We start from the raw sequence: 26,042 nt of genomic DNA, 5'->3' as shown, positions 1-26,042 counted from the left end.
ATAACCCACCTTGCATGGAAGATATAGATAACCCTAGTTGATACATGAGCTATCCGAGCATACAAAATAGAATTTCATTCGAAGGTTTAGAGTTTGGCACATACAAATTTACTTGGAACGACAGGTAAATACCACATATAGGAAGGTATGGGTGACTCATATGGGATAACTTTGGGATTTATGGAAGTGGATGCACAAGCAATATTCCCGCTTAGTACAAGTGAAGGCTAGAAAGAGGCTGGGGAGCGACCAACTAGAGAGCGACAACAGTCATGAACATGCATTAAGATTAATCAACAATGAGTGCAAGCATGAGTAGGATATAAATCACCATGAACATAAATATCGTGGAGGCTATGTTGATTTTGTTTCAACTACATGCGTGAACATGTGCCAAGTCAAGCCACTTGAATTGTTCAAAGGAGGATACCACCCTATCATACCACATCACAATCATCTTAATAGCATGTTAGCACACAAGGTAAACCATTATAAACTCCTAGCAAATTAAGCATGGCATGAGCAACTATAATCTCTAATTGTCATTGCAAACATGTTCCATTCATAATAAGCTGAATCAGGAATGATGAACTAATCATATTTACAAAAACAAGATAGGTCGAATTCATACCAGCTTCTCTCATCCCAATAAGTCCATCATATATCGTCATTATTGCCTTTCACTCGCACGACCAAACGGCATGGATAATAATAATAGTGCACGTGCATTGGACTAAGATGGAATCTGCAAGCATTCAATACAAGGGAGAAGACAAGGTAATATGGGCTCTTGGTTAAATCAACAATAATGCATATGAGAGCCACTCAACATTTTCATCACGGTCTTCTCCTCTCGACCCCCAAAAAATAGAAAGAAATAAAACTATTTACATGGGAAAGCTCCCAACAAGCAAAAGAAGAACGGGAAATCTTTTTGGGTTTTCTCTTAATTACTACTACAGGCATGGAAATTAAATTAGCTAAAAGCTACAACTATTTTTTTTGTTTTTCTTAAGGTTTTTCAAACACACAAGATTAAGGCTTAGAAAGAAAATAAACTAGCGTGGATAGTACAATGAAGAAGTATGAGCACCGACAACTAAAATGAGTGTGTGAACATGAATGTAATGTCGGTGAGAAATACGTACTCCCCCAAGCTTAGGCTTTTGGCCTAAGTTGGTCTATGCCCATGGATCGAAGCTACTCTCTCCGGTGTACTGAGGAGGGTCCTCAGGGTGCCATTGGTTGGCGATCTCCTCCGGATCCCACTGATAAACGGACTGCCAATAAGGGTCAAGTGGTGGCTCAGGCTCAGGCTCTGGGACTTGTGTCAGCCTCCAGTATGCATAAATGGCCTCTGGCAAGATGAGGTACATGCCTGAAAGTATATTAAACAAAGAGGGTGTAGGCAAGGTAATAATCTCATAGTGAGTTTTATCAAATATCAAATTATACTTAAACATCTTCTTCTTATCTTTAACAATAAAATCATGTGCTACCATACTCTTATAATCTAGAAAAATAGGGGCGGCAACTTTTTCTCTTTCTCATAATGCCTAATAGGTATCTCAAAGTGTTCAGCTAGGCGTGAAGCAAAGATGCCTCCGAAGATGGGGCCCTCTGTACGGTTCAGACTTAATCGTTTAGCAATAATAGTGCTTAAGCTGAAAGTTGTATCACGAAACAAAGCATGGCACAAAATGACAAGATCAGGAGCACTAAGATTTCCACTGTTCCCGCGACCAATTAAGCATCTACTAGCAAATATTGCAAAGTAACGTAGAACAGGAAAATGTATACTAATAATTCTTGCATCTGAAACTTTCCTCGTTTCTCCTACAACAATTCTATCAATAAATTCATCCACATCACTATGGTGTGATTCCTCGATGCTGCCCACAAAGGGTATCTTGCAGACCCGACAAAAATCATGAAGTGACATCTCCTTAACCTCATCATATAAGTGAAACTCCACTGAAGGTGGTGATTTCTTAGCATAGAAATAAAAAATTTGGACGAAAATATTAGTGAGTAGGAGATACTGTTCGCGCTGGTCGTGGAGGAAGGCGGTGAGTCCTGCATTCTCAGCCAAGTAATAAAAGCCATCGTAAATTTCGGCGGCTCTCAAGAACGCGTCACAAGGCCATTCGCACGGCCGAACCTCCGCAGTGCGAGGAAGATTGTATTTGGGCTTTTTAATCTCCTCATTCTGCTTATCCTTCGAGCTTCGGCTAGAAGAGCCTCTCAACAATCTTTCAACATTTTCTTTCGCTGAAAAATTCATGAAATTTTTAGTGACTCAAAATAAAAGTAAGTCAAACTCAACAAGATTGATAGCAACTACTCCCAAAAGTGCCTAGAGGCTAAATCATGCATTAAAATTACTTTTGACCATATAAATTTGAAATGCAAGCTCAAGAACAGGGTCACCTTAGCAGAAAAAATTTGCAATAAATAAAGCACTAGAACAAAAACTAATTGGACCATTGGAGGAGTCACATACCGAAGAATAATCTCCCAAACAGTTTTGTGAATGGAGCTTTGAGCAAGGAGATCGAAAATGGCAGCAAGATGAGCTAGAACACGGGTTTGAGCTATGGAAGGATTTTTCTGGAGGAAGAAGAAGTGAGTGGGTGCTGGAATAAGTGGAGGGGGTCCACGTGGGGTCCATGAGGCACGGGGCGCGCCCCAGGGGGTGGGCGTGCTCTGCACCCTCGTGGCTAGATGGTGGGCCCCCCTGGTGTGTTCTCAATGCCATATATTCTTAAATATTCTACAAAAAATCATATATCATTTTCAGGACATTTGGAGAATTTTTATTTTCGGGGTATTTTTTATTGAAAGGATAATTCAGAAAACAGACAGAAAATACTATTTTTGCTTTATTTAATCTAAATAACAGAAAGTAAAAGGGGGGTATAGAGAGTTGTCCTTTCTAAATTCATCCATCTCATGCTCATCAAAAGGATTCCACTAACAAAGTTGATCAAGTCTTGTTAACAAACTCTTTCCGAATAACATGAAACCGAAGAATTTTCGAATAACACTAGGTTACCTCAACGGGGATATGCATGTCCCCAACAATAAGAATATCATATTTCTTCCTGTTAGTAGGAAGAGGAAAGTCAAAACCTCCAATAGTAATCATTGAAATTTTTCCAATAGAATTGATATTGTGGACTTGAGGTTGTTTCCTCGGAAAGTGTACCGTATGCTCATTACCATTAACATGAAAAGTGACATTGCCTTTCTTGCAATCAATAACAGCCCCTACAGTATTCAAAAAAGGTCTACCAAGGATAATCGACATACTATCGTCCTCGGGAATATCAAGAATAACAAAGTCCGTTAAAATAGTAACGTTTGCGACCACAACAGGTACATCCTCACAAATACTAACAGGTATAGAAGTTGACTTATCGTCCCTTTGCAAAGATATTTCAGTAGCTATTAACTTATTCAAATCAAGTCTACGATATAAGGAGAGAGGCATAACACTAACACCGACTCCAAGATCACATAAAGCAGTTTTAACATAGTTTCTTTTAATGGAGCATGGTATAGTTGGTACTCCTGGATCTCCTAGTTTCTTAGGTATTCCACCTTTAAAAGTATAATTGACAAGCATGGTGGAAATTTCAGCTTCCGGTATCTTTCTTTTATTTGTAACAATATCTTTCATATACTTAGCATAAGGATTCAATTTAAGCATATCAGTCAAACACATACGCAAAAAGATAGGTCTAATCATTTCAGCAAAGCACTCAAAATCCTCATCATCCTTTTTCTTGGATGGTTTAGGAGGAAAAGGCATGGGTTTCTAAACCCATGGTTCTCTTTCTTTATCGTGCTTCTTAGCAACGAAGTCTCTCTTATCAGAACGTTGATTCTTTGATTGTGGGTTATCAAGATCAACAGCAGGTTCAATCTCTACATCATTATTATTGCTAGGTTGAGCATCAATATGAACATCATCATTAACATTATCACTAGGTTCATGTTCATTACCAGATTGTGTTTCAGCATCAAAAATAGAAATATCATTGTGATTCTCAGGTGTGTCAACAACATGTTCACTAGAAGCATGCAAAGTCCTATCATTTTTTTGTTTCTTCTTCTTAGAAGAACTAGGTGTATCAACACTAATTCTCTAGGAATCCTGCTCAACTCTCTTAGGGTGGCCCTCAGGATACAAAGGTTCTTGAGTCATTCTACCCCCTCTAGTCGCAACTCTAACAACATTATCATTATCATTATTATTATTTAATTCATTGAGCAAATCATCTTGTGCTTTAAGCACTTGTTCTACTTGAGTTGTAACCATAGAAGCATGTTTACTAATAAGTTTAAGGTCACCTTTAACTCTAGACATATAATCACTCAAGTGTTCAACCATATAAGCATTACGTTTCAATTGTCTACCAACATAAGCATTGAAGTTTTCTTGTTTAACAATAAAATTATCAAACTCATCCAAGCATTGGCTAGCAGACTTATTACGAGGAATATCACCTTCATCAAATCTATAGAGAGAATTTACCTTTACTACCTGTGTTGGGTTATCAATACCATGTATTTCTTTAATAGGTGGTAAATTCTTAATGTCTTCAGCTTTAATATCCTTTTCTTTCATAGATTTCTTTGCCTCTTGCATATCCTGAGGACTGAGAAATAGAATACCCCTTTTCTTCGGAGTTGGCTTAGGAGTTGGTTTAGGAAGTGTCCAACCATTATCATTACTCAATATATTATTCAATAGCAATTCAGCTTGCTCAACAGTTCTTTCCCTGAAAACACAACCAACACAACTATCCAAGTGGTCACTGGAAGCATCGGTTAGTCCATTATAAAAGATATAGAGTATTTCATTTTTCTTGAGAGGATGATTAGGAAAAGCATTAAGTAGTCGGAGAAGCCTCCCCCAAGCTTGCGGGAGACTCTCTTCTTCAATTTGCACAAAATTATATATTTCCCTCAAGGAAGCTTGTTTCTTATGAGCGGGGAAATATTTAGCAGAGAAGTGATAAATCATATCCTGGGGACTACGCGCACAACCAGGAGCAAGAGAATTAAACCATGTTTTAGCATCACCCTTTATTGAGAACGGAAATAACTTAAAGATATAGTAGTAACGAATTTTTTCCTCATGAGTGAATAGGATGGCTATATCATTCAATTTAGTAAGATGTGCGACAACGGTTTCAGATTCATAGCCATAAAAAGGATCAGATTCAACCAAAGTAATTAACTCAGGATCGACAGAGAAATCATAATCCTTATGAAAAATACAGATAGGTGAAGTAGCAAAAGCAAGGTCATATTTCATTCTAGCATTTAAAGACTTCTCTTTCAGCTTAGCTAACAGTTTCTTAAGATCATATCAAAAAGGTCTCTAGCAGTTTCTTCATCCATAACATATCCCTCAGGCACATCAGGCATTTCATATCTAGAGGGAGAATCTTCATCATCACTTTCATCAATGTTATCTGTTTCAATAATTTCATTCTCTCTAACGGTAGCAAGTTGTTCATCAAGAAATTCACCTAATGGCATAGTATTATCAAGCATAGAAGTAGTTTCATCATAAGCATCATGCATAGCAGAAGTGGCATCATCAATAACACACGACATATCAGAATCAATAACAGGTGTCGCAAATTTACTCATAACAGAAGGTGAATCAAGTGGAGAGCTAGATGGCAGTTCCTTACCTTTCCTCCTGAACCTGGCTCCCGACACGATCTCCTCCTGGAGCGAGATGCGCACCCGCTTCATCGCCAACTTCCAGGGCACTCGCGACCGGCCCCCGCCCGTGAGCGACCTGCGCCGCATCAAGTAATAGCCAGGAGAAACCCTGCAGAAGTACATCCAGCGCTTCAACTACGCTCGCCTCAAGATCCCCAAGGTGACTGAAGAAGCCATCATCTCAGCCTTCTCCGACGGCGTGCGCGACGTTAAGATGAAGGAAGAGCTAGCAATCCATGAAGACCTGTGCACATCCCTAGAGCTGTTCAACTTGGCAACCAAGTGCGCTAGGGCTGAGGAAGGGCATCTCTCCCTCCTCGAGCTCCCGGCAACCGACCCGGAAGAAAAGAAGCTCAAGGCCAAGGACGTGAAGCGCAAGGGGGCTGCCGTGCTAGCAGTGGAACCGGACACCAAGCGAGGCAGGGATCAGCCTGAGTCATCCAAGGGCAGACGATACTGCGTGTACCACGACCTCCACACCCACAACACCAACGAATGTCAAGAGCTCAAAGTCGTGCGAGATGGGCGAATCGGCCGACGCCCAGAGCGCAACGACAGGGGCTATGGCCGAGGAGGAGGAAGAGGCGGTGGACGATGGAAAGACCGTGGCCTTCGCCAGGGATGGCGTGACCGCCCTCGCGAGGACCACTGGCAGGACCAGCCTCGCGAGGGAGGCTGGAGGGACCAGTCTCGTGAGGGCCACCCCCACGGCAACGCAGGCCTCCCTTATCTGCCGCCTCCACCAAGGAGGAACGAAGACCAACACCAAGATGATGGGGTTGGGGGCTTCCAAGAGCCGCGCGCAATTGCTTGCATCTTGGGCAGCGCCCTGGCCCCAGCCTCACAGCGCATCTTCAAGCAGTTTGCTCGCGAGGTGAATGCAGTCCTTCCCAAGCTTGAGGCCACACACCTTCTCAGGTGGTCTACGTGCGCGATCACATTCAGTTTCGCAGACCAGCTCAAGTGTGCGGCAACGACCGGAGTCCTCCCGATGCTTTGCTCCCCAGTCATCAGCAACGTGTAGGTCACCAGGACCCTCATCAATGGTGGGGCAGGACTCAACGTCATGTCCGTCGAGACGTTCGGCAATCTCCAAGTGCCGTACGACCAGCTTCAGCCGACCAAGCCTTTCTCAGGAGTCACCGATGGTTCCACTGTTTCAATTGGGTAGGTTCACCTTCCGGTCACCTTCGGGCAACGCAACAACTACCGCACCGAGCTCATCGACTTCGACGTCGCTCACATCCGCCTGCCGTACAACGCCATCCTCGGGTACCCAGCCCTAGCCAAGTTTATGGCAGTGACTCACCATGGTTACAATGTCCTCAAGATGCCAGGAAGCGGTGGAGTCATCACCGTACCCTGTGAAGAAAGAGACGTAGTGTGCTCGCTCGTGCGTTCCAAGCCGCAGCAATCGAAAACCCAGATCGCAGGAGCGGGAGGCCTCCCGAGGCGACCCTCAAGAAGAAGAAGACCTCACCTGGCCCGAGCCACAAGGAAGCAGGCACCTCCGGAGGTATTGCGTCAGGATTCGCGCCCAATCAGGGAGCGCCGCCCTCTCGCGCATAGGAAGGCGCGCCCGGCGCCCTCCTTAGGTAGGGCTCGGGGGCTCTCTCTTGGAGAGCCACCGACCTTGCCAAGGTCACGGGAGAGGCGCTCAGGCACCACTTGGAGGGGTGCTTTCAAGCACGCTTCCCTCAGGAAGGTACAAGTCAAAGGAGACCAAACCCTCAGGAGTTCATCGCAAGGAACACCCAAGAGCTACAAGAGTCCAGAGTCATGCGCGGCAGCCGCCGCTTACCTGCCGTGGCCCCACATCCAGGCAAGGATGGAGGACTGCGCGTCTGCATCGACGTACCAGGGCTCAACCGAGTTGCGTCCCAGGAGCGCCTATGGCCTTCGACCGTAGGGCGCTGCGTGGGACCACCTCACAGCTACGTTTGCATGTCCTTCGGCCTGCCGAGCGCGGTCGCTGCACATCAGCGCCTGTTGAGGAGCATTCTGGAGGCTCAGGAGGTCAGGCATCGCGCGGTCCTGGCGGTGGTGGCGATGATCCCCGAAGACCCGCGCGTGCCACCGGAGCCTCCCGAGGCCCCTGGGCCTGGGGGCTCATGAGGGTCGACGTCTTCACCACGCATCGCTCACTTCCTCAGCATGACTTCATCTTCAACAGCACCAAGTGACATCTTTCAGAGTTCTACTTTCAGCTGGGAGCTCCCACAGGGCTGCACCATTCCTAGCCCGCGTGGGTCCGTCCCCACGGCATGTATCCATTTTGGTTATGCTCTTTACTTACCCTGTTGGGGGCGCCCCTCGGGCTGCATCATCCCCACACCGCTCGGGCCCGACCCAGCGGTAGTTGCTTTTCCAGCATTTACCCTAGGATGAAGTTGTTCTTTCATGCTTAATCTGATTCCCATAATTATCACCTACTGCTTGTCGTCATGCAAAGCGCTTGCATGTTAAAAGGGGGGCGCCTGAGCATCACGACTCATGGGCTCTTACTGGCTCTCCAGCCCTCACCCCCTAGCCTTGACCCACGGCATCGCGACCTGTCATACCAGCGGCGGCTGAGCTCGCTCGGGGGCTGGGACCTGAGGACGTAGAGCATTTGCATTCTAACAACCCTGCAGGAACACACCAATTGATAAAGGCCCAGAGCCAGGCGCAACCCGCCTCGAGGTAGGGCCTCGTGAGTCCCGCGCTGGCTCACGAGTGCCCAGATACACCTCTCCTAGCCCTACCATGCCGGCCACGTGTCAAGGCGAGGCCGTACACGCCCCGAGGGCTCCTCCCGGAGGGGAGCCCCCTCCCACGCACCAGTGGAAGCACCATGCTCCGCGCTGGCTGACGACACTGTCGAGGAGCGGCTATGCCCGTACAGATACGGAAGCGCTATGCTCCGCGCTGGTGATAAACAACTGAGGGCGGCCCATGGCCGTACCAAACTCAGGGAGCCCAGAGCTCAGTGTCCGGCACCATCGCAACGCCTCCCCTCGGGAGTGCCGCGCGAGGGGGCTAGACACGGGGGCTATGCCCGGGCCTCGCCCGAGCGCACGCCACCCAGCCAGGTCCCTTGGACTTGGTCGTTGCGCGCCACTCCCCGAGCGGAGCCAAGGTACGAAACTCGTTTGAGCGTCTAGGGGGACTCCTGAGCATCGCGACTCAGGAGCCTAACTTGCCACGTAGCCCCTCACTCCTTAGTCCCGTCCTTGGTTTCCGGTCAGGGCTAACGCTGGGTGAGGTACGCGCAGGGCCGGGCCCTGCCGATGTAGAACAATCAATCCACTCCTCGCTCCCCCCTTCCCTACTTGTTGCTCGCGCGCCAAGGGGGACTCCTGAGCATCGCGACTCAGGAGCTTAACTTGCCATGTAGCCTGTCACTCCTTGGTCCCGTCCTTGGTTTCCGGTCGGGGTTAACGCTGGGTGAGGTACGCGCGGGGCCGGGCCCTGCCGACGTAGAGCATAAGCAAGTAGGAGAGGAAAATGCAAATTCCGGGAAATTCAAAGCAAATATTACAAGCCATAAGATTGTTCCACAACGCCAAACACAAGTTTTAACGCCTCCGCGAGGCATGGTGCATGTGCAGTAATAAAACGGGATGGAAGTCGGGAAGGGATCACTCCCTAGTAACGCCGTCACCGGTGGTGGAGTCATGCTGGACGGCTTCGCCTCTCGAGGTCGCAAGGTCGGCGGTACCGCGCCCGGGCAGGACATTGGGGGAGCGGAACTTCCCCAGCAAAACCTCAGCTCAGCCCCTCACGGCCTCAGCGTCGGAAGCAGCACGGTCGCCGCTCACGGGCTCCAGCAGGCTGCCGAGGTCAACGTTGGGGTCGCGCAGGTAGACATGGCTGAGGGCATGCGTCAGAGACGCAGAAGACATGGCACGCGCCTCGGCCTCGACCGTGGGGCCAAGGCCGTCTGTGACGTCCTCAAGCGCATCGACCAGGAAGGGGAGCAGCTTGGCGGGGCCGTCCTCCGCACCAGCCAACGGCTCCTCCAGGCCGCTCTCATACAGCGTCTTCAGTATGACTCGAGCCTTCTTCTCCAGCTCCGCGAAGGCCACCCGGTCCTCCGTCAGGACCTTCGCCTTGGCATCTAGCTCGGTCCTCTCCGCCTTCAGCGACCGCTCCAGCGTCTCCAGTCGGCTGTGGAGGTCATCAAGCTTGGCGTCCCGGTCCTTGGCGGAGGCCTCCCTATCCTTCATCTCCTTCTCCTTCTCCTGGCGGATGCGCACCTCCTTGGCGAGCTCGTCGCGCAGGCCCTCCAGCTCGGCCTCAAGCATCTTGCAGCGGCCCTGGGCAGTTGCTGTTGGGGAACGTAGTAATTTCAAAAAAATTCCTACGCACATGCAAGATCATGGTGATGCATAGCAACGAGAGGAGAGAGTGTGATCTACGTACCCTTGTAGACCGACAGCGAAAGCGTTAGCACAACGCGGTTGATGTAGTCGTACGTCTTCACGACCCGACCGATGAAGCACCGAAACTACAGCACCTCCGAGTTCTAGCACACGTTCAGCTCGATGACGATCCCCGGACTCCGATCCAGCAAAGTGTCGGGGAAGAGTTCCGTCAACATGATGGCATGGTGACGATCTTGATGTACTACCGTCGCAGGGCTTTGCCTAAGCACCGCTACAATATTATCGAGGATTATGGTGGAAGGGGGCACCGCACACGGCTAAGAATATGATCACGTGGATCAACTTGTGTGTCTAGGGGTGCCCCCTGCCCCCGTATATAAAGGAGCAGGGGAAGGTGCGGCCGGCCAGGAGGAGGGCGCGCCAGGAGGAGTCCTACTCCCACCGGGAGTAGGATTCCCCCCCTTTCCTAGTTGGAATAGGATTCGGGAGGGGGAAAGAGGAGAGAGAGAAGGAAGGGGGGCACCGCCCCCCTCTCCTTGTCCTATTCGGACTAGGGGGGAGGGGCGCGTGGCCCAGCCCTGGCCACCTCTCCTCTCTTCCACTTAAGCCCACTAAGGCCCATATACCTCCCGAGGGGTTCCGGTAACCTCCCGGTACTCCGGTAAAATCCCGATTTCACCCGGAACACTTTCGATATCCAAATATAGGCTTCCAATATATCAATCTTTATGTCTCGACCATTTCGAGACTCCTCGTCATGTCCGTGATCACATCCGGGACTCCGAACAAACTTCGGTATATCAAAATGCATAAACTCATAATATAACTGTCATCAAAACCTTAAGCGTGCGGACCCTACGGGTTCGAGAACAATGTAAACATGACCGAGACACGTCTCCGGTCAATAACCAATAGCGGAACCTGGATGCTCATATTGGCTCCCACATATTCTATGAAGATCTTTATCGGTCAGACAGCATAACAACATACATTGTTCCCTTTGTCATTGGTATGTTACTTGCCCAAGATTCGATCGTCGGTATCTCAATACCTAGTTCAATCTCGTTACCGGCAAGTCTCTTTACTCGTTTCATAATACATCATCTTGCAACTAACTCATTAGTTGTAATGCTTGCAAGGCTTATGTGATGTGCATTACCGAGAGGGCCCAGAGATACCTCTCCGACAATCGGAGTGACAAATCCTAATCTCGAAATACGCCAACCCAACATGTACCTTTGGAGACACCTGTAGAGCTCCTTTATAATCACCCAGTTACGTTGTGACGTTTGGTAGCACACAAAGTGTTCCTCCGGCAAACAGGAGTTGCATAATCTCATAGTCATAGGAACATGTATAAGTCATGAAGAAAGCAATAGCAACATATTAAATGATCGGATGCTAAGCTAATGGAATGGATCATGTCAATCACATCATTCTCCTAATGATGTGATCCCATTAATAAAATGCCAACATATGTCTATGGTTAGGAAACATAACCATCTTCGATTAACGAGCTAGTCAAGTAGAGGCATACTAGTGACGTTTGGTTTCTCTATGTATTCACACAAGTATTATGTTTCCGGATAATACAATTCTAGCATGAATAATAAACATTTATCATGATATAAGGAAATAAAATAATAACATTATTATTGCCTCTAGGGCATATTTCCTTCAGTTGCGACGTCGCCCAGGGCAGCATCACGAGCGGCCTTGGCTTGGTTGGCGGCCCGCCTCTGCTTGTCGGAGGACGACACAGCCTGGCTCAACACCGCTCGGACGGAGGCAGCAGAATTAGCCCAGCCAGAGGCCAACTCCAGGCGCCCAGCCACCAGACGAGGGTCTGCGCTGAGGAGATCCTCCCGCAATTGGCTCAGGTCGTTGGCAACCTGGTCCAGGACAGCGGCGGAGGGAGCAGAAGAGATAAGAACCTGTGGAGCAGGCGGAGAAGATGGCAGCATGGCCACGGCTTGGCAGGAAGGGACCTCCTGAGCCTTGGCCGCCACGGCCGCAGCGTCGGGCACAATCGACTCCAGGTCCAGCGGGGCCACGGGGGCTGACTCCTCGCCGGGGTGCCCCAGTTGGCCTCGCGAGGGCGGTTGGGTCGGAGAGGCACGGGCCTCGCCGTCCTCTCCCCCAACAGCCGAAGGCGTCGCCCCGGTAGACGGATTCGCCTGAAGCAGGGCCGCAGAAGCCTCCTTCAACCTCTTGGCCGCAGATGCCGGCCTGGTAAAAGAGCGCAAACGTCAAGCCTCAGCGGCAGAAACCAAGCAGAGCACGAATCGAGCACTTACTGGATGTCGTCCATGGACTCAAGCAACCTCCAGCCAAACTTAAAGCCCGAGAGCCTGCAGCGGGGGTCAGCCTTTGGGGGCCCGGAAGCAGAAGGCGCGTTAGGAGAGATGGAGCTGGCGGACCCCCTAGGGACCAGAGCAGACCCTGGGGGAACCAGGCTCGACCTGCCCTTCCTCATGACCGGGGAAGAGCCCCCCCCCCCCGCCTGGCGCTGGCCTCGTCGTCGTCCGGCATGTAGCGGAGGGCCTGGGACCTGCGCCGAGGGAAGGACTCCCCCCAATCCTCGCCAGTCTCCTCCAAGTCGGACACTTCCTCCTCCGCCTCTTCTTCCTCCTCTCCCCCGCTGGAGCTGCCGGAGGACAAGTTCACCGTCGCCAAGACCGCCAGATCTTCGGGAGCTGCCGCCGGCACCAGCCCCTCACCGTTGAAGGTGGGCATGGCGTTCACCACCTGCTCCCAGTCGTCGCGAAGGAACAGGGGGACGGGGGCGCCCACCGGGCTCGCCACGTCTCCCCCAACCAAGGAATGGAGGGCCGCAGCCAGATCCTCGTCGGTCAGGGCCTGGGAGCTCAGGCGCAGGGCGGCGTCTGCTCCTCCAAGCCTCCATAGTGGGAGCAGGTGCTCCTAGAGCGGAGCCACCCGATGCTCCAATAACTCCCTCAAGAGCGTGACCCCGGTCAGCTTCACCGCCTCTGAGTTGCTTGGTCTCAGGTCCGCGTTCATCCTCCTCAACACCGCCTTCGCGCGAGGGTCGACGAGCTCCGCGTGGGACCACGCGTCAATGGACTTAGGTTGCCCCATGGGCAATACCAGACGAGGGTGGAGGTGCCTGACATCCATCATGACCCACTTGCTCTGGTAGCCTTCAATCCTCTTCCCAGGCTTCGAGATGGCGTTGGAGCTGGCATATGCAATGAAGCTCGCGCATGCGGAGACCTGAGCGCTAGAAACCCGGAGGGAGAAAAAGTGACGCAACAAGGCCACCGAGGGCTTCACACCGACATGAGCCTCACAATAGTAGGCGAAAATCGCCAGGAGAAGGACAAAGTTGGGGTGGAGATGCAGAGCCTGCAAGTTGTATTGGCGGAGAATGGCATGGAAGAACTCAGAGAAAGGAGGCACCAGACCGGCGACAATGGCGCTCACGAAGAACGGGTAGAAGGTGCTCCCCTTGCCCTCAAGCTGATTGGAGCCAACCTTGAGCACAGTCGCTCCCTCGCTGCCCTGCGCCATCGTCATCAGGCGCGCGAGGGCGAGGTTCTTCTCTGACAAATTCGGGGAATCCTGGGCCGGCGAGTACCAAGCACCAGCCGGGGACTTGCGAGGTGCCATGGCGTGCCGGATGCGAAGGATTGAGACGGATCTGGAGGATTTCGGGAGCAAGAGGAAGGAGAACGAGAAAGGGGATCTAGGGCAAGACAGACGAGAGCGGGGCAAGTAAGCCTGGCCAGGGCACCCCCTTTTGCTAGTCGTGCAGTTGCCGAGGCGTCGTGGGAAGTGCAGACGCCCACGCCCAATCAACAGCCACGCGGCGCCCAAGGCCGTACGCTGTTAGGGCCCGCGGCGCTTCGCGCTTGCCCCATCGCTTCTCTGCTAAGCCAAGCCCGCGCACGCCTTGGGCCCAGGGGCTACTGTCGGCGTTCTGGGAATGGGGGTCCCTAGACTTGCCTGCCTGCGGCCTGCGGCGTGGCTCGGGCAGGGCCCCAGCGCGGCCCATCTTCACCAGCCCAAGCTCAAGACCCTCGCGAGGGGCCAAGCCTCGCGGGGCGGACGACAGGAAGCTTCCTCAGAGCGGCCTCATCAGGCAGGCTCGCGAGGAGGTGGAGAGATCAATGCAAGGGTACCTCGCGAGGATCCCATGACGCAAGCCATGACGATCAAGGCCAGGCGGGCGCCGACCTGTGCAGGGTCCTTGTTTCCCCTTTGGTGCAAAGGGGGCAAGCACAGGCCAAGGCATCAGGCAAAGGTTACCATCAGGCAAGCACAGGTCCTTGTTTCCCCTCAAGTTATGGACCCAGTCCGTGTAATTGCTACCATCATATTTCAACTTTGCTTTCTCAAGGAACGCATTAAAATTCAACGGAATAACAGCACGGGCCATTTATCTACAATCATACATAAACAAGCAAGATACTATCAGGTACTAAGTTCATGATAAATTTAGGTTCAATTAATCATATTACTTAAAGAACTCCCACTTAGATAGACATCCCTCTAATCCTCTAAGTGATTACGTGATCCAAATCAACTAAACCATGTCCGATCATCACGTGAGATGGAGTAGTTTCATTGGTGAACATCACTATGTTGATCATATCTACTATATGATTCACGCTCGACCTTTCGGTCTCCGTGTTCCGAGGCCATATCTGTATATGCTTGGCTCGTCAAGTATAACCTGAGTATTCCGCGTGTGCAACTGTTTTGCACCCGTTGTATTTGAACATAGAGCCTATCACACCCGATCATCACGTGGTGTCTCAGCACGAAGAACTTTCGCAACGGTGCATACTCAGGGAGAACACTTCTTGATAATTAGTGAGAGATCATCTTATAATGCTACCGTCAATCAAAGCAAGATAAGATGCATAAAAGATAAACATCACATGCAATCAATATAAGTGATATGATATGGCCATCATCATCTTGTGCTTGTGATCTCCATCTCCGAAGCACCGTCATGATCACCATCGTCACCAGCGCGACACCTTGATCTCCATCGTAGCATCGTTGTCGTCTCGCCAATCTTATGCTTCCACGACTATCGCTACTGCTTAGTGATAAAGTAAAGCATTACAGCGCGATTGCATTGCATACAATAAAGCGACAACCATATGGCTCCTGCCAGTTGCCGATAACTCGGTTACAAAACATGATCATCTCATACAATAAAATTTAGCATCATGTCCTGACCATATCACATCACAACATTCCCTGCAAAAACAAGTTAGACGTCCTCTACTTTGTTGTTGCATGTTTTACGTGGCTGCTACGGGCTTAAGCAAGAACCAATCTTACCTACGCATCAAAACCACAACGATAGTTTGTCAAGTTGGTGATGTTTTAACCTTCACAAGGACCGGGCGTAGCCACACTCGGTTCAACTAAAGTTGGAGAAACTGTCACCCGCAAGCCACCTATGTGCAAAGCACGTCGGGAGAACCGGTCTCGCGTAAGCGTACGCGTAATGTCGGTCCGGGCCGCTTCGTCCAACAATACCGCCGAACCAAAGTATGACATGCTGGTAAGCAGTATGACTTATATCGCCCACAACTCACTTGTGTTCTACTCGTGCATATAACATCAACATATAAAACATAGGCTCGGATGCCACTGTTGGGGAACGTAGTAATTTCAAAAAAATTCCTACGCACACGCAAGATCATGGTGATGCATAGCAATGAGAGGGGAGAGTGTGATCTACGTACCCTTGTAGATCGACAACGGAAGTGTTAACTTGGTTGATGTAGTCGTACGTCTTCATGGCCCGACCGATCAAGCACCGAAACTACGACACCTCCGAGTTCTAGCACACGTTCAGCTCGATGACGATCCCCGGACTCCGATCCAGCAAAGTGTCGGGGAAGAGTTCCGTCAGCACGACGACATGGTGACGATCTTGATGTACTACTGTCGCAGGGCTTCGCCTAAGCACTGCTACAATATTATCGAGGACTATGGTGGAAGGGGGCACCGCACACGGCTAAGAATATGATCACGTGGATCAACTTATGTCCTTAGGGGTGCCCCTTGCCTCCGTATATAAAGGTTCAAAGGGGGGGCCGGCCGGCCAAGAGGAGGCACGCCAGGAGGAGTCCTACTCCCTCCGGGAGTAGGACTCCCCCCTTTCCTAGTTGGAATAGGATTCGCGAAGGGGGGAAAGAGGAGAGAGAGGAGGAAGGGGGGCCGGCCCCCTCTCCTTGTCCTATTCGGACCAAGGGGGGGAGGGGCGCGTGGCCCATCTCTGTCCACCTCTCCTCTCTTCCACTAAGGCCCATTAAGGCCCATATACCTCCGGGGGGGGGGGGTTCCGGTAACCTCCCGGTAATCCGGTAAAATCCCAATTTCACCCGGAACACTTCCGATATCCAAACATAGGCTTCCAATATATCAATCTTTATGTCTCGACCATTTCGAGACTCCTCGTCATGTCCGTGATCACATCCGGGACTCTGAACAACATACGTTGTTCCCTTTGTCATCGGTATGTTACTTGCCCGAGATTCGATCGTCGGTATCCTATACCTAGTTCAATCTCGTTACCGGCAAGTCTCTTTACTCGTTCTGTAATACATCATCCCGCAACTAACTCATTAGTTGCAATGCTTGCAAGGCTTAAGTGATGTGCATTACCGAGAGGGCCCAGAGATACCTCTCCGACAATCGGAGTGACAAATCCTAATCTCGAAATACGCCAACCCAACATGTACCTTTGGAGACACCTGTAGAGCTCCTTTATAATCACCCAGTTACGTTGTGACGTTTGGTAGCACACAAAGTGTTCCTTTGGCAAACGGGAGTTGCATAATCTCATAGTCATAGGAACATGTATAAGTCATGAAGAAAGCAATAGCAACATACTAAACAATCGGGTGCTAAGCTAATGGAATGGGTCATGTCAATCAGATCATTCAACTAACGATGTGATCCCGTTAATCAAATAACAACTCTTTGTCCATGGTTAGGAAACATAACCATCTTTGATTAACGAGCTAGTCAAGTAGAGGCATACTAGTGACACTCTGTTTGTCTATGTATTCACACATGTATTATGTTTCCGGTTAATACAATTCTAGCATGGATAATAAACTTTTATCATGATATAAGGAAATAAATAATAACTTTATTATTGCCTCTAGGGCATATTTCCTTCAGTACTATTCATCATCAGCCCCAGAGGCAATCCACCACACCACACACTGGAGTAGGGTGTTACACCACAACAGTGGCCCGAACTAGTATAAACCCCGTGTCTCTTGTGTTGTTCATCATTTTCATCTTAGTTCGTACGAGAGGATCAGACGTAGATCGGTAGGGGAGAGATCTCCGCGTGCATCCCAGTGTTCGAACCTCAAGGGTCTGACGAAACCCAAAATCCGACATACATGAACTCCTCAAACTATGGTCATCACCGGGAGTGGTCCCGATTATTGTCACTTCGGGGTTACCGGATCATAACACATAGTAGGTGACTATTGACTTGCAAGATAGGATCAAGAACTCACATATATTCATGAAAACATAATAGGTTCAGATCTGAAATCATGGCACTCGGGCCCTAGTGACAAGCATTAAGCATAGCAAAGTCATAGCAACATCAATCTTAGAACATAATGGATACTAGGGATCAAACCCTAACAAAACTAACTCGATTACATGGTAAATCTCATCCAACCCATCACCGTCCAGCAAGCCTACGATGGGATTACTCACACATGGCGGAGAGCATCAGGAAATTGGTGATGGAGGATGGTTGATGATGACGATGGCGACGGATTCCCCTGTCCGGAGCCCCGAACGGACTCCAGATCAGCCCTCCCGAGGAAGATTAGGGCTTGGAGGCGGCTCCGCATCGTAAAAGGCAATGAATCCTTCTCTCTGATTTTTTTCTCCCCGAACGTGGATATATGGAGTCAGGGTTGAGGTCGGTGGAGTCTCAGGGGGGCCATGAGGCAGGGGGCGCGCCCCAGGGGGCGTCCTGCACCCTTGTGGACAGGGTGTGGCCCCCCTTATGCTGATTGTTTCGCCAGTATTTTTATTAATTCCAAAACATGTCTCCGTGGATTTTCAGGCCATTCCAAGAACTTTTATTTCTGCACAAAAATATCACCATGGCAATTCTGCTCACCGGATAGCCTGTGTTCTAGATTACTGAAGGCAAAGTATTTTCCTTCAGGACATCTACTTGATACGATCCTTCCTACTAGCGGGTCGGCAGTATGGCCAGTAATCCTGCATGGTTTAGAGTTATTCAAGAAGGGCATTATATGGCGTGTAGGGGATGGTGCCACGATCGGAACCTGGAGGGACCCTTGGATCCCAAGAGCTTCTTCTTTCCGCCCTATTACGCCAAGGCGCACATCCCGTTTGAATTGTGTCTCAGATTTCCTAGATGAGAACGGTGCATGACGGTTGGATCGTTTGAGGCAAAACTTATGGCAGATGGATATCGACTTTATTCTGAAAATTAGAACTTCCCCAAGGCAGCGGGGTGATTTTATCTCATGGTGTCCTGAGAAATCTGGACAGTTTTCTTTTAGGAGTGCCTATATATTGGCTACATGTGATCACAACTTGGTGTTTGCGGGAGGGGCATCCTCCTTGGCACCCGACGACACGAGATCTCTGTGGAATAGTGTGTGGAAGTCATCGATGCCATAGAAGATGAAGATCACGGCATGTAAAGTAGTGGCAGGTGTGTTGCCTACGACTTCGTGCAAAAAATACAGACATATATCTGAACACTCTACTTGTCCATTATGTGGAATAGAAGAGGAGGACGGTTTTCACGCCCTGGTTACATGCGATCACGCCCGGCTCGTCTGGCTGGGAATGGGAGCCCGTTGGCCCCTGCCACCAGATGAGATATTGGTTAATTCAGGCAAAGAATGGTTGCTGAACCTACTTGCTAACTGTTCAGATGATGTTCGGGATATGGTGATTATATTGATATGGTGTATCTGGCAACTACGGACTGATACAACTCATGGGAAGGAAACACCACGAGTGGATGTGACAGTGGAGTTTCTTGATAGTTATTACAAGTCTGTTAAGCTTGTTGGATGTTTTAGCACAGGGGAGATAATCAAAGGCAAGATGAATGTCTCAGACCCTGGCCCAGGAGCAAAAACTAAACACCCCGTCGCCCCATGGCCCACACCTATGAGGGGTACTGTCGCCTTGTCCGTTGATGGATCCTTCCAGGTGTCGGATGGGACTGCGGCAGCGGGTATGGTTCTACGAGATGATACTGGCACAGTGTTGTTTGTAGCCTACCGTTACATTTTTAACTGTAACGATGCACTGGAAGCAGAGATTCATGCCCTCATGCAAGGTATGACTTTGGCTATACAACACTCATCGTTTCCGGTGGTAGTGCAGTCCGACTTGGCTGCAGCTCTATCTTCCCTGTCAACTGATTGCCTCAACAGATCAGCGTATGCTCAGCTAATCCTTGAGATTAAGGAGCTCATGAGTGTTAGGGAGTTTTTTCCTCAGAAACTTCACTGTAGTCAGAATAGTGTTCCAGATTGTTTGGCCAATTATAGCCCCTCCAAAAGAACCACGGCTGTGTGGGTAAACTCGATTCCACCTTGTACCGAGGATTTGTGACCTCTTGATTGCAACACCATAACAATGCAATAAAACTCCCTTTAAATCGCAAAAAAAAAACTTGATATAAAAACTTAGTTTTGTATCCAAAAATTGGGTTCACAGCAAAATCCCAATAAGACAAAGTGCATGTTATTTATTTTTAATATTTGATTGCAATTTTTTGTAGGTAGCTTACCAAGCTGGCCGCTTGGTGTTATTTATTTTTAATAAGAACACAAGATATTATGGTAAATATGCCATTAAACGAATACTCCTATATGTTAGAGCATCTCCAGCCGCCTCCCCGAGTGCCCCCCTCAGAAGCCTTTTTTCTCTGCCGGCGATGCAAAAAGGGCAAAAAATGGCCCAGCCGTGCCCCCCAAGCGCCCCCACGACCTCAAAATGCCGCCGGCGAACCCAGGCCAAACCCAGCGCGCTAGGGGGCTGTTGGGGGCGCCGGCGGAAGCAACGGCCAATCCTACTCCCACACACGTTTTTTTCCTTGCCACCTAATCACTTTTTGCCCCGCAATTCTTGTGAGGACACCAACGGCTGGGGAAGCGGATTCTTGGGGGCGCCGGCGGAAGAGTTTTGCCCCCACGACGTGCCATTTTTGGTCCGGCGATTGTCCTGGAGGGGCTCCAACGGCTGGAGATGGCCTTAACCATGTCACCGGTGCAGTGGGTGCACATATCCATCTGGTGCACCGGATTTTTGTTCCGTGAGCAGAGAGGGTGTTCGCCCAAGGTGCGGGCATGCATGTCGGTGCGAGAGCTAGCCGGACGCAAAACACGGCAAGTCGGTTGTAATAAGAGATCCTCAATTTCCAACGTCACCGCGGCAGCCGGCAACAGAAAGGCAGGCGCAGATCCACCTCCACGGGATAATCATTACGGAGACACGCATTGCCTGCTAGTGCGAGGGGCCAGCCAGTGGGGTCGGGTCGACCGAACCAACATCCGGGACACGAGGAAAGAAATCCTAGCCATTCTTCACTGACACCCGGGGCCAAGGTCTCGTCCGACCTATAGTTGCCATCTCAACCAAGGACGCCGCGGAGGGGAGATAAATTGAACATGCCTTTTTGTTAGACAAGAGGAAGATCGAAGTAATTAAAAGTGGGATAGATAAGCCAGAGAAATGGTCGGAAGACAATCGTGTCTTGCATGTCCAAAAGATTCTCGCGTGGTTGTTAGAACCAACCACCTCGCCTCACCATCGCCAGGTTTTTCGACTGCCATGGGGAGGAGCATAAAGCCAGCCATAAAACCCCCCAAACCCCTCGCCATTGTCACGCCCGGTCACCACCACACAGAGCAGCAGCGGCGAGCGCTTGGTCGTGTTGGGTCGGGGGCTGTGAGAGAGAATGGACGCGCAGGCCGCCGTGACACGTGACGCCGTCGGCCTCGACGACCCGCTCGTCGCCCTCACCCTCGGATCCATCTACGCCGCCGCCCCGACCCCGCCGCCCAAGCCGCGGCGCCCCTCTCCTCCGACCCCTCCACCTTCCAAGCCGGCGTCCGCCACCCGCCGCCGCCTCAATGCCTCCGCCCCCGGCCAGCGCCGCCGCGCGAGCAACGAGCCGCCTTCCGACGACGACGCCGCCGCCGCGGACGGGGCGCCGCCCCCGTTCCCGTGGGCCACGGAGCGGCCCGCGCGGCACGACACCCTGGACAGCCTGCTGCGCCGGGGCGTCACGACCGTCGAGGGCGAGGGCCGGTGCAAGCGCTGCAGCGGCACGGCGACCGTGGCGTACGAGCTGGCGCCCAAGTTCAGGGAGGTGCGCGAGTTCGTCGTCGCCAACCGGCACTCGTTCGACGACCGCGCCCCGGACGCGTGGATGTACCCGGTGCTGCCCGACTGCGCGGCGTGCGGGGAGAAGCGATGCATGTGGCCGTGGATCGCCGAGGACAAGGGCGAGATCAACTGGCTGTTCCTCCTGCTGGGCCAGATGCTGGGCTGCTGCACGCTGGAGCAGCTCAAGTACTTCTGCAAGAACACCGGCCGCCACCGGACCGGCGCCAAGAACCGGGTCCTCTACTACGCCTTCCTGGAGATGTGCAGGCAGCTCGAGCCGCGCGGGCCGTTCGATGACACCGTCGCCGACGGCAACGGGTTCCTGCACTCGTGATCTACCGGCCCCTGCGCGCAGATGGATTTTTTATGTCATGTGGTGTGTCGATCTGGTAATTTCTAGGGATGACGAGGAAAGAACAACTTCTCTAGATTTAATCTAGTTATATGTTATTGGATCGTTATGATTATTATTTATCATGAGTTTTGATGAAAATGATTAATCATGTTCTTGCACTCAACATGTAATACATTACTACATTATCTGTAGCGTCTTCATGCAAGTGACTCTATTGCCGAGATATTTTTCTTGTACCATTTATTTATTTACAATATTATATTATTTACCGGTTAATTTGGCTCTTGTATTGGAGAAGGAAACTCACTTGGCATTCTTGGCTAGGATTGGCAGTGTTTAGCATGGAGATCAATTAATTTATATTGCAAGATTGTGCTCCATTGAACTATAGGGCACACTAGAATGCTAGACCAACAAGCGTGCCACCAGAGCCTAAGAAACTTTCCATCCCTAATCAATCTCCCCCAACCCCCTGAATTTCAGCGGGTGAGGCCCCTGTTCTTCTTCAAACAGAACTTTCCACGTTAGCTCACCCGTACACAAAAATATTTAGGTAGATGTAACATTGCTCATTGTAGGAGCATGGATAGTTCTTCTAAAAAAATAGCATGGATGGCGGGGATTGACATTTTTCTTATGTATGAAGTCCACGTCATCTAGAAAAGATAATTAAACATGTTATACACCAGACGGCAAGTCAACTAAGCTATCAAACAAAACAGAAAATAAATAAAACATGCTATACAATTTATTATTTCTTAAGTGTTATATTTTAGTGTTCATAAATACTCACTTTGTTCCTAAATAGAAGTATTTTTAGATATTCTAATAGAGATTATAGACGGAGCAAAATAAGTGAATCTACACTTTAAAATACATCCGTCCGTACAATGAAGGACACGAGAGTAAGACAAGACATCTTGTACAATAGAGAAAAAAAATATTATCTTCCTTCATAAGAGATCAAAGTGATTGGATCCTTTCCCAGATCGTGTGCAAGCGGGAGGTACGTACACCAGACTATTTTCTTCTCCTCTCTCTCTCTCTCCAATTAAGATTGTTACTAACATTGCAAGGGCCTAGACCTGGGTAAAACCCGGGCCCCGTGTGCGTTCAATAACCTAAGGCTACGTCCCACTCTCACAGAAATCCATGAGCGTTACTTTCAAAAACACTGTCGACAACTGTATGCACTAGGGCCCAAAGGCATAGGCAGGCTCCAAGCTGCCTGGGCCGTGGTACCAGATTCCTTAATCGAGTGTAGCACCTTCAACAATGTAGCACATGTTTGGTCTGGGGCTTGTCCTGGGCTCGACTCGATGCTGGCTACACCATTGCTAGAGCCCAACTATGGTCACCTTCCCCGCCATCTTTGTGGCATCGTTATTAATAATTTTGTCGACAGTTCCACAAAAATCATCCAAGTTACAATATATACTTCAAGGAATTTTTTGGGTGCTACTTTCTTTACTAATACTAATTTTCTTCCCTCGTCCCACTCAAGAACCATCATCATGTAATCGTACACATTGGACTTGCTACTCAACACTCCATATTACCCCCCCCCCCCCTTTCTCAAAATGCAAGGCACATTTGACAATTTACAGTCTTCGTTGTCTAAGTTTCCTTACAATTTTCACTTATAATACGCCTAATACAAGTACAAGGAGGTAGCAACCCCTCGGGTGCTATGTACCCGACAATTCCTCCTGCTCCACCAACAGAAATTGCACTTCACATTTGCTAGCCAAAATAAGATATCCGAGGTCGAAGTATCCATCCAACATAATGTTTTGCCGTTTGAGACCGAAATGTTTAATGCGAGTGTTACACCAAAAATGAAGGTACTCAGGCCCACAAACAATGCCGATAACAATGTCAAAGAGTCTCTCCCATCTTAGGCTGCGTGAACTCACCATGTTGGAGGTGGGCTACCAGCAGCTCGTTGATCGATCCAGGGCATCTCTCGATAGTTGGAGAGATGAGCTTATTGATGCGCTCAACTCTTCAGTTTCGCCCAGTGAGCAACTTGCTCAGATTGGTGAGTTTGAGCAAGGCCTTTTGCACCAACATTTTGTGCCTATTACTTTCCGGGGCCAACAAGAAAACATGATGGGGGATACTAGTCTGCTCATCTATGGGACCTTGCCGCTGTAATCATCACAACACCTTTAGACACCTCTCTTGCCCAACATCTTTGGGGGCTGGGATGACTTTGGGATTGCTGATACTGGTTGTATATCTGGGTCAAGCATCTGTCTCTCTTCGACAGAGCATCCTCTAGTACTTCACCACTCCCCCCTCTGCCGCCCTCTATGTAGCATGACATAATGCAACCTTGGGAGATGTAGTCGTTGTTTCATGGACTTGACCAGTGGTCACTTGTTTTGAAGTCATGTGCTTTTGAGATGCCTCTTTTAGCATGGCATGCCTCGCTAGGGCCCGAGGTTGTTTGTGGACCTAGGTCTCTCTCATCCCCAACCCTACGGGCCCGTGGTTCGTTCTCTTGCTGCTCCTTATGGGTCCAGGCCTGGATTGTGTAGCAAGTCCGACCCATTTTGCTCCATCAAGGAACAAATGGCACGACTTGTGTTGGCTACTACTAACCTATTAGGGGTGACATTGATCGAGGCTATCACTACAAGAGTCGCAACATTGCAGTTAGAATACCAAAAAGCTTTCTTTGCAAATATCACGACATTGATGTCCTCTTCGTTTTTTGGCACGCCCACTGTTGCTGAAACCCGCACCCCGCGAATGAAGAGGATGCTTAGTGCATGAAAAGGGGAAAGGCGGAGCGCCCATCTTCTAAATATGCACTACAAATTCTCATCCTTGAGACGCTCCCAGGTGCAAATCTGCACCCAATTGGGGATAATCGAGCATTATGAGGATTTCAATGAGGATTCATTGATGACCTAGATCTAGTTATTCAAGAATCTGATGCCAAAGACTAATGCAGAAAAGCTAGCTAAGATTACATGTCTGGCATCTCCTTCGCAACTCTGCTTGCCTAGTGCTGAATTGCAAGCAATCTTGGAGGAGCTTTTGGCCATGAGATCATAGGCATCGTGATCCGCGCCTCATCACCCATCTAGATGTTAATGATTAGTTCCTAAAAGATCATGTATGCCCTTAGTCGCCAATCAAGCGACTACTTTGTATCTCCCAGTCTGAAATCTTGTCCCGCTGGGACGGTTGCATTGTATATTTCTACTTACAAACATGTTCTAGTTGCTACTGCGACCTTTATGTTCTAGTAATTAGGACAAGAACAACAACAATCTATGTCACAGTTGGGTGGCCAGGTTCCATCGTGCTTTGAACTCCTTGGCACTCCATGGAATTCCTTTGATTGGTCGCTGCTTCAGATGGAATAATGAGCAGTCCCCCAACTCTTGTCAACTTGGATCATGCTTTCTATAATGTGGATTGGGGTTGTGCTTCTCGACTACCAAATTGCTACTCTAATCCACTACTATATCTTATCACTAACCACTCCTCCTTGTTAATGATAATGTGAAAACCTACCACTAGTTCAGACTTGAGGCTTACGTGCAAATGACAATTCATTGAGGGGTTCCGGGAAGTGGTGTCCGCCACTTGGAACTATGACACTGAAACCATGTCCTATGGCTACCGTGAGAAAGCCTATTATTAAGAGTCGTATGGTTTTTCAATAAAGATTGATGTTGTATGTTGTGGTGTAATTCTCCAGTGGCAATCAAACAATAAGAATTAATGCAAACGATTATGAACTTAACAACTAGGTCATATTCTAACTGTCCTCAAGAATGATTTAGTCCACATAAGAGACCCAACAAGATTATTCGTAGCTTAATTAAGGATGTGCACTTGTTGCACTCTTTTACATTCACCACTCTGTCAATTCTTGCGACCATTCAATAAACAGGTGAACAACTATTGCTTCTTCTTGTAATTCCTGACTGGATTTCGATGCACTAACTACTTGTGCTTCTCATTGGGACCACACTCTTATTTTTTGAAAAGACCTAAAATTTAGCACCTACACTTGCGGGTCATCAACAAGCAAGAATGAAAATATGGTAATAGAATGAGACCGTATAGGTCTTATAACGTGAAAGAAATGGTATACTTAAAACTGCAACCATACAAAGTAGCAACATTTGGCATTCACACTATTC

General features: G+C 49.3%; 1 protein-coding gene across 1 annotated transcript; it reads left to right on the top strand.

Moving 5' to 3' along the window:
- Positions 1-20,972: 20,972 nt before the first annotated feature.
- LOC123058489 (uncharacterized) lies at positions 20,973-22,076 on the top strand. Its single transcript, XM_044481203.1, has one exon. It carries the CDS (start codon positions 21,091-21,093, stop codon positions 21,853-21,855), a length of 765 nt encoding a protein of 254 aa, XP_044337138.1. The 5' UTR covers positions 20,973-21,090; the 3' UTR covers positions 21,856-22,076.
- The last annotated feature ends 3,966 nt before the right edge of the window (positions 22,077-26,042 follow it).

The sequence above is a fragment of the Triticum aestivum genome, chromosome 3A, assembly GCF_018294505.1.
Source record: "Triticum aestivum cultivar Chinese Spring chromosome 3A, IWGSC CS RefSeq v2.1, whole genome shotgun sequence".
Taxonomy (NCBI): domain Eukaryota; kingdom Viridiplantae; phylum Streptophyta; class Magnoliopsida; order Poales; family Poaceae; genus Triticum; species Triticum aestivum.
Note: the sequence above shows the minus strand (reverse complement) of the source record. Positions and strands in the feature narration are given on the sequence as shown.

Coding starts and splice junctions, on each gene's coding strand:
- LOC123058489 (XM_044481203.1), top strand. CDS start 21,091: ATGGACGCGCAGGCCGCCGTGACACGTGACGCCGTCGGCCTCGACGAC.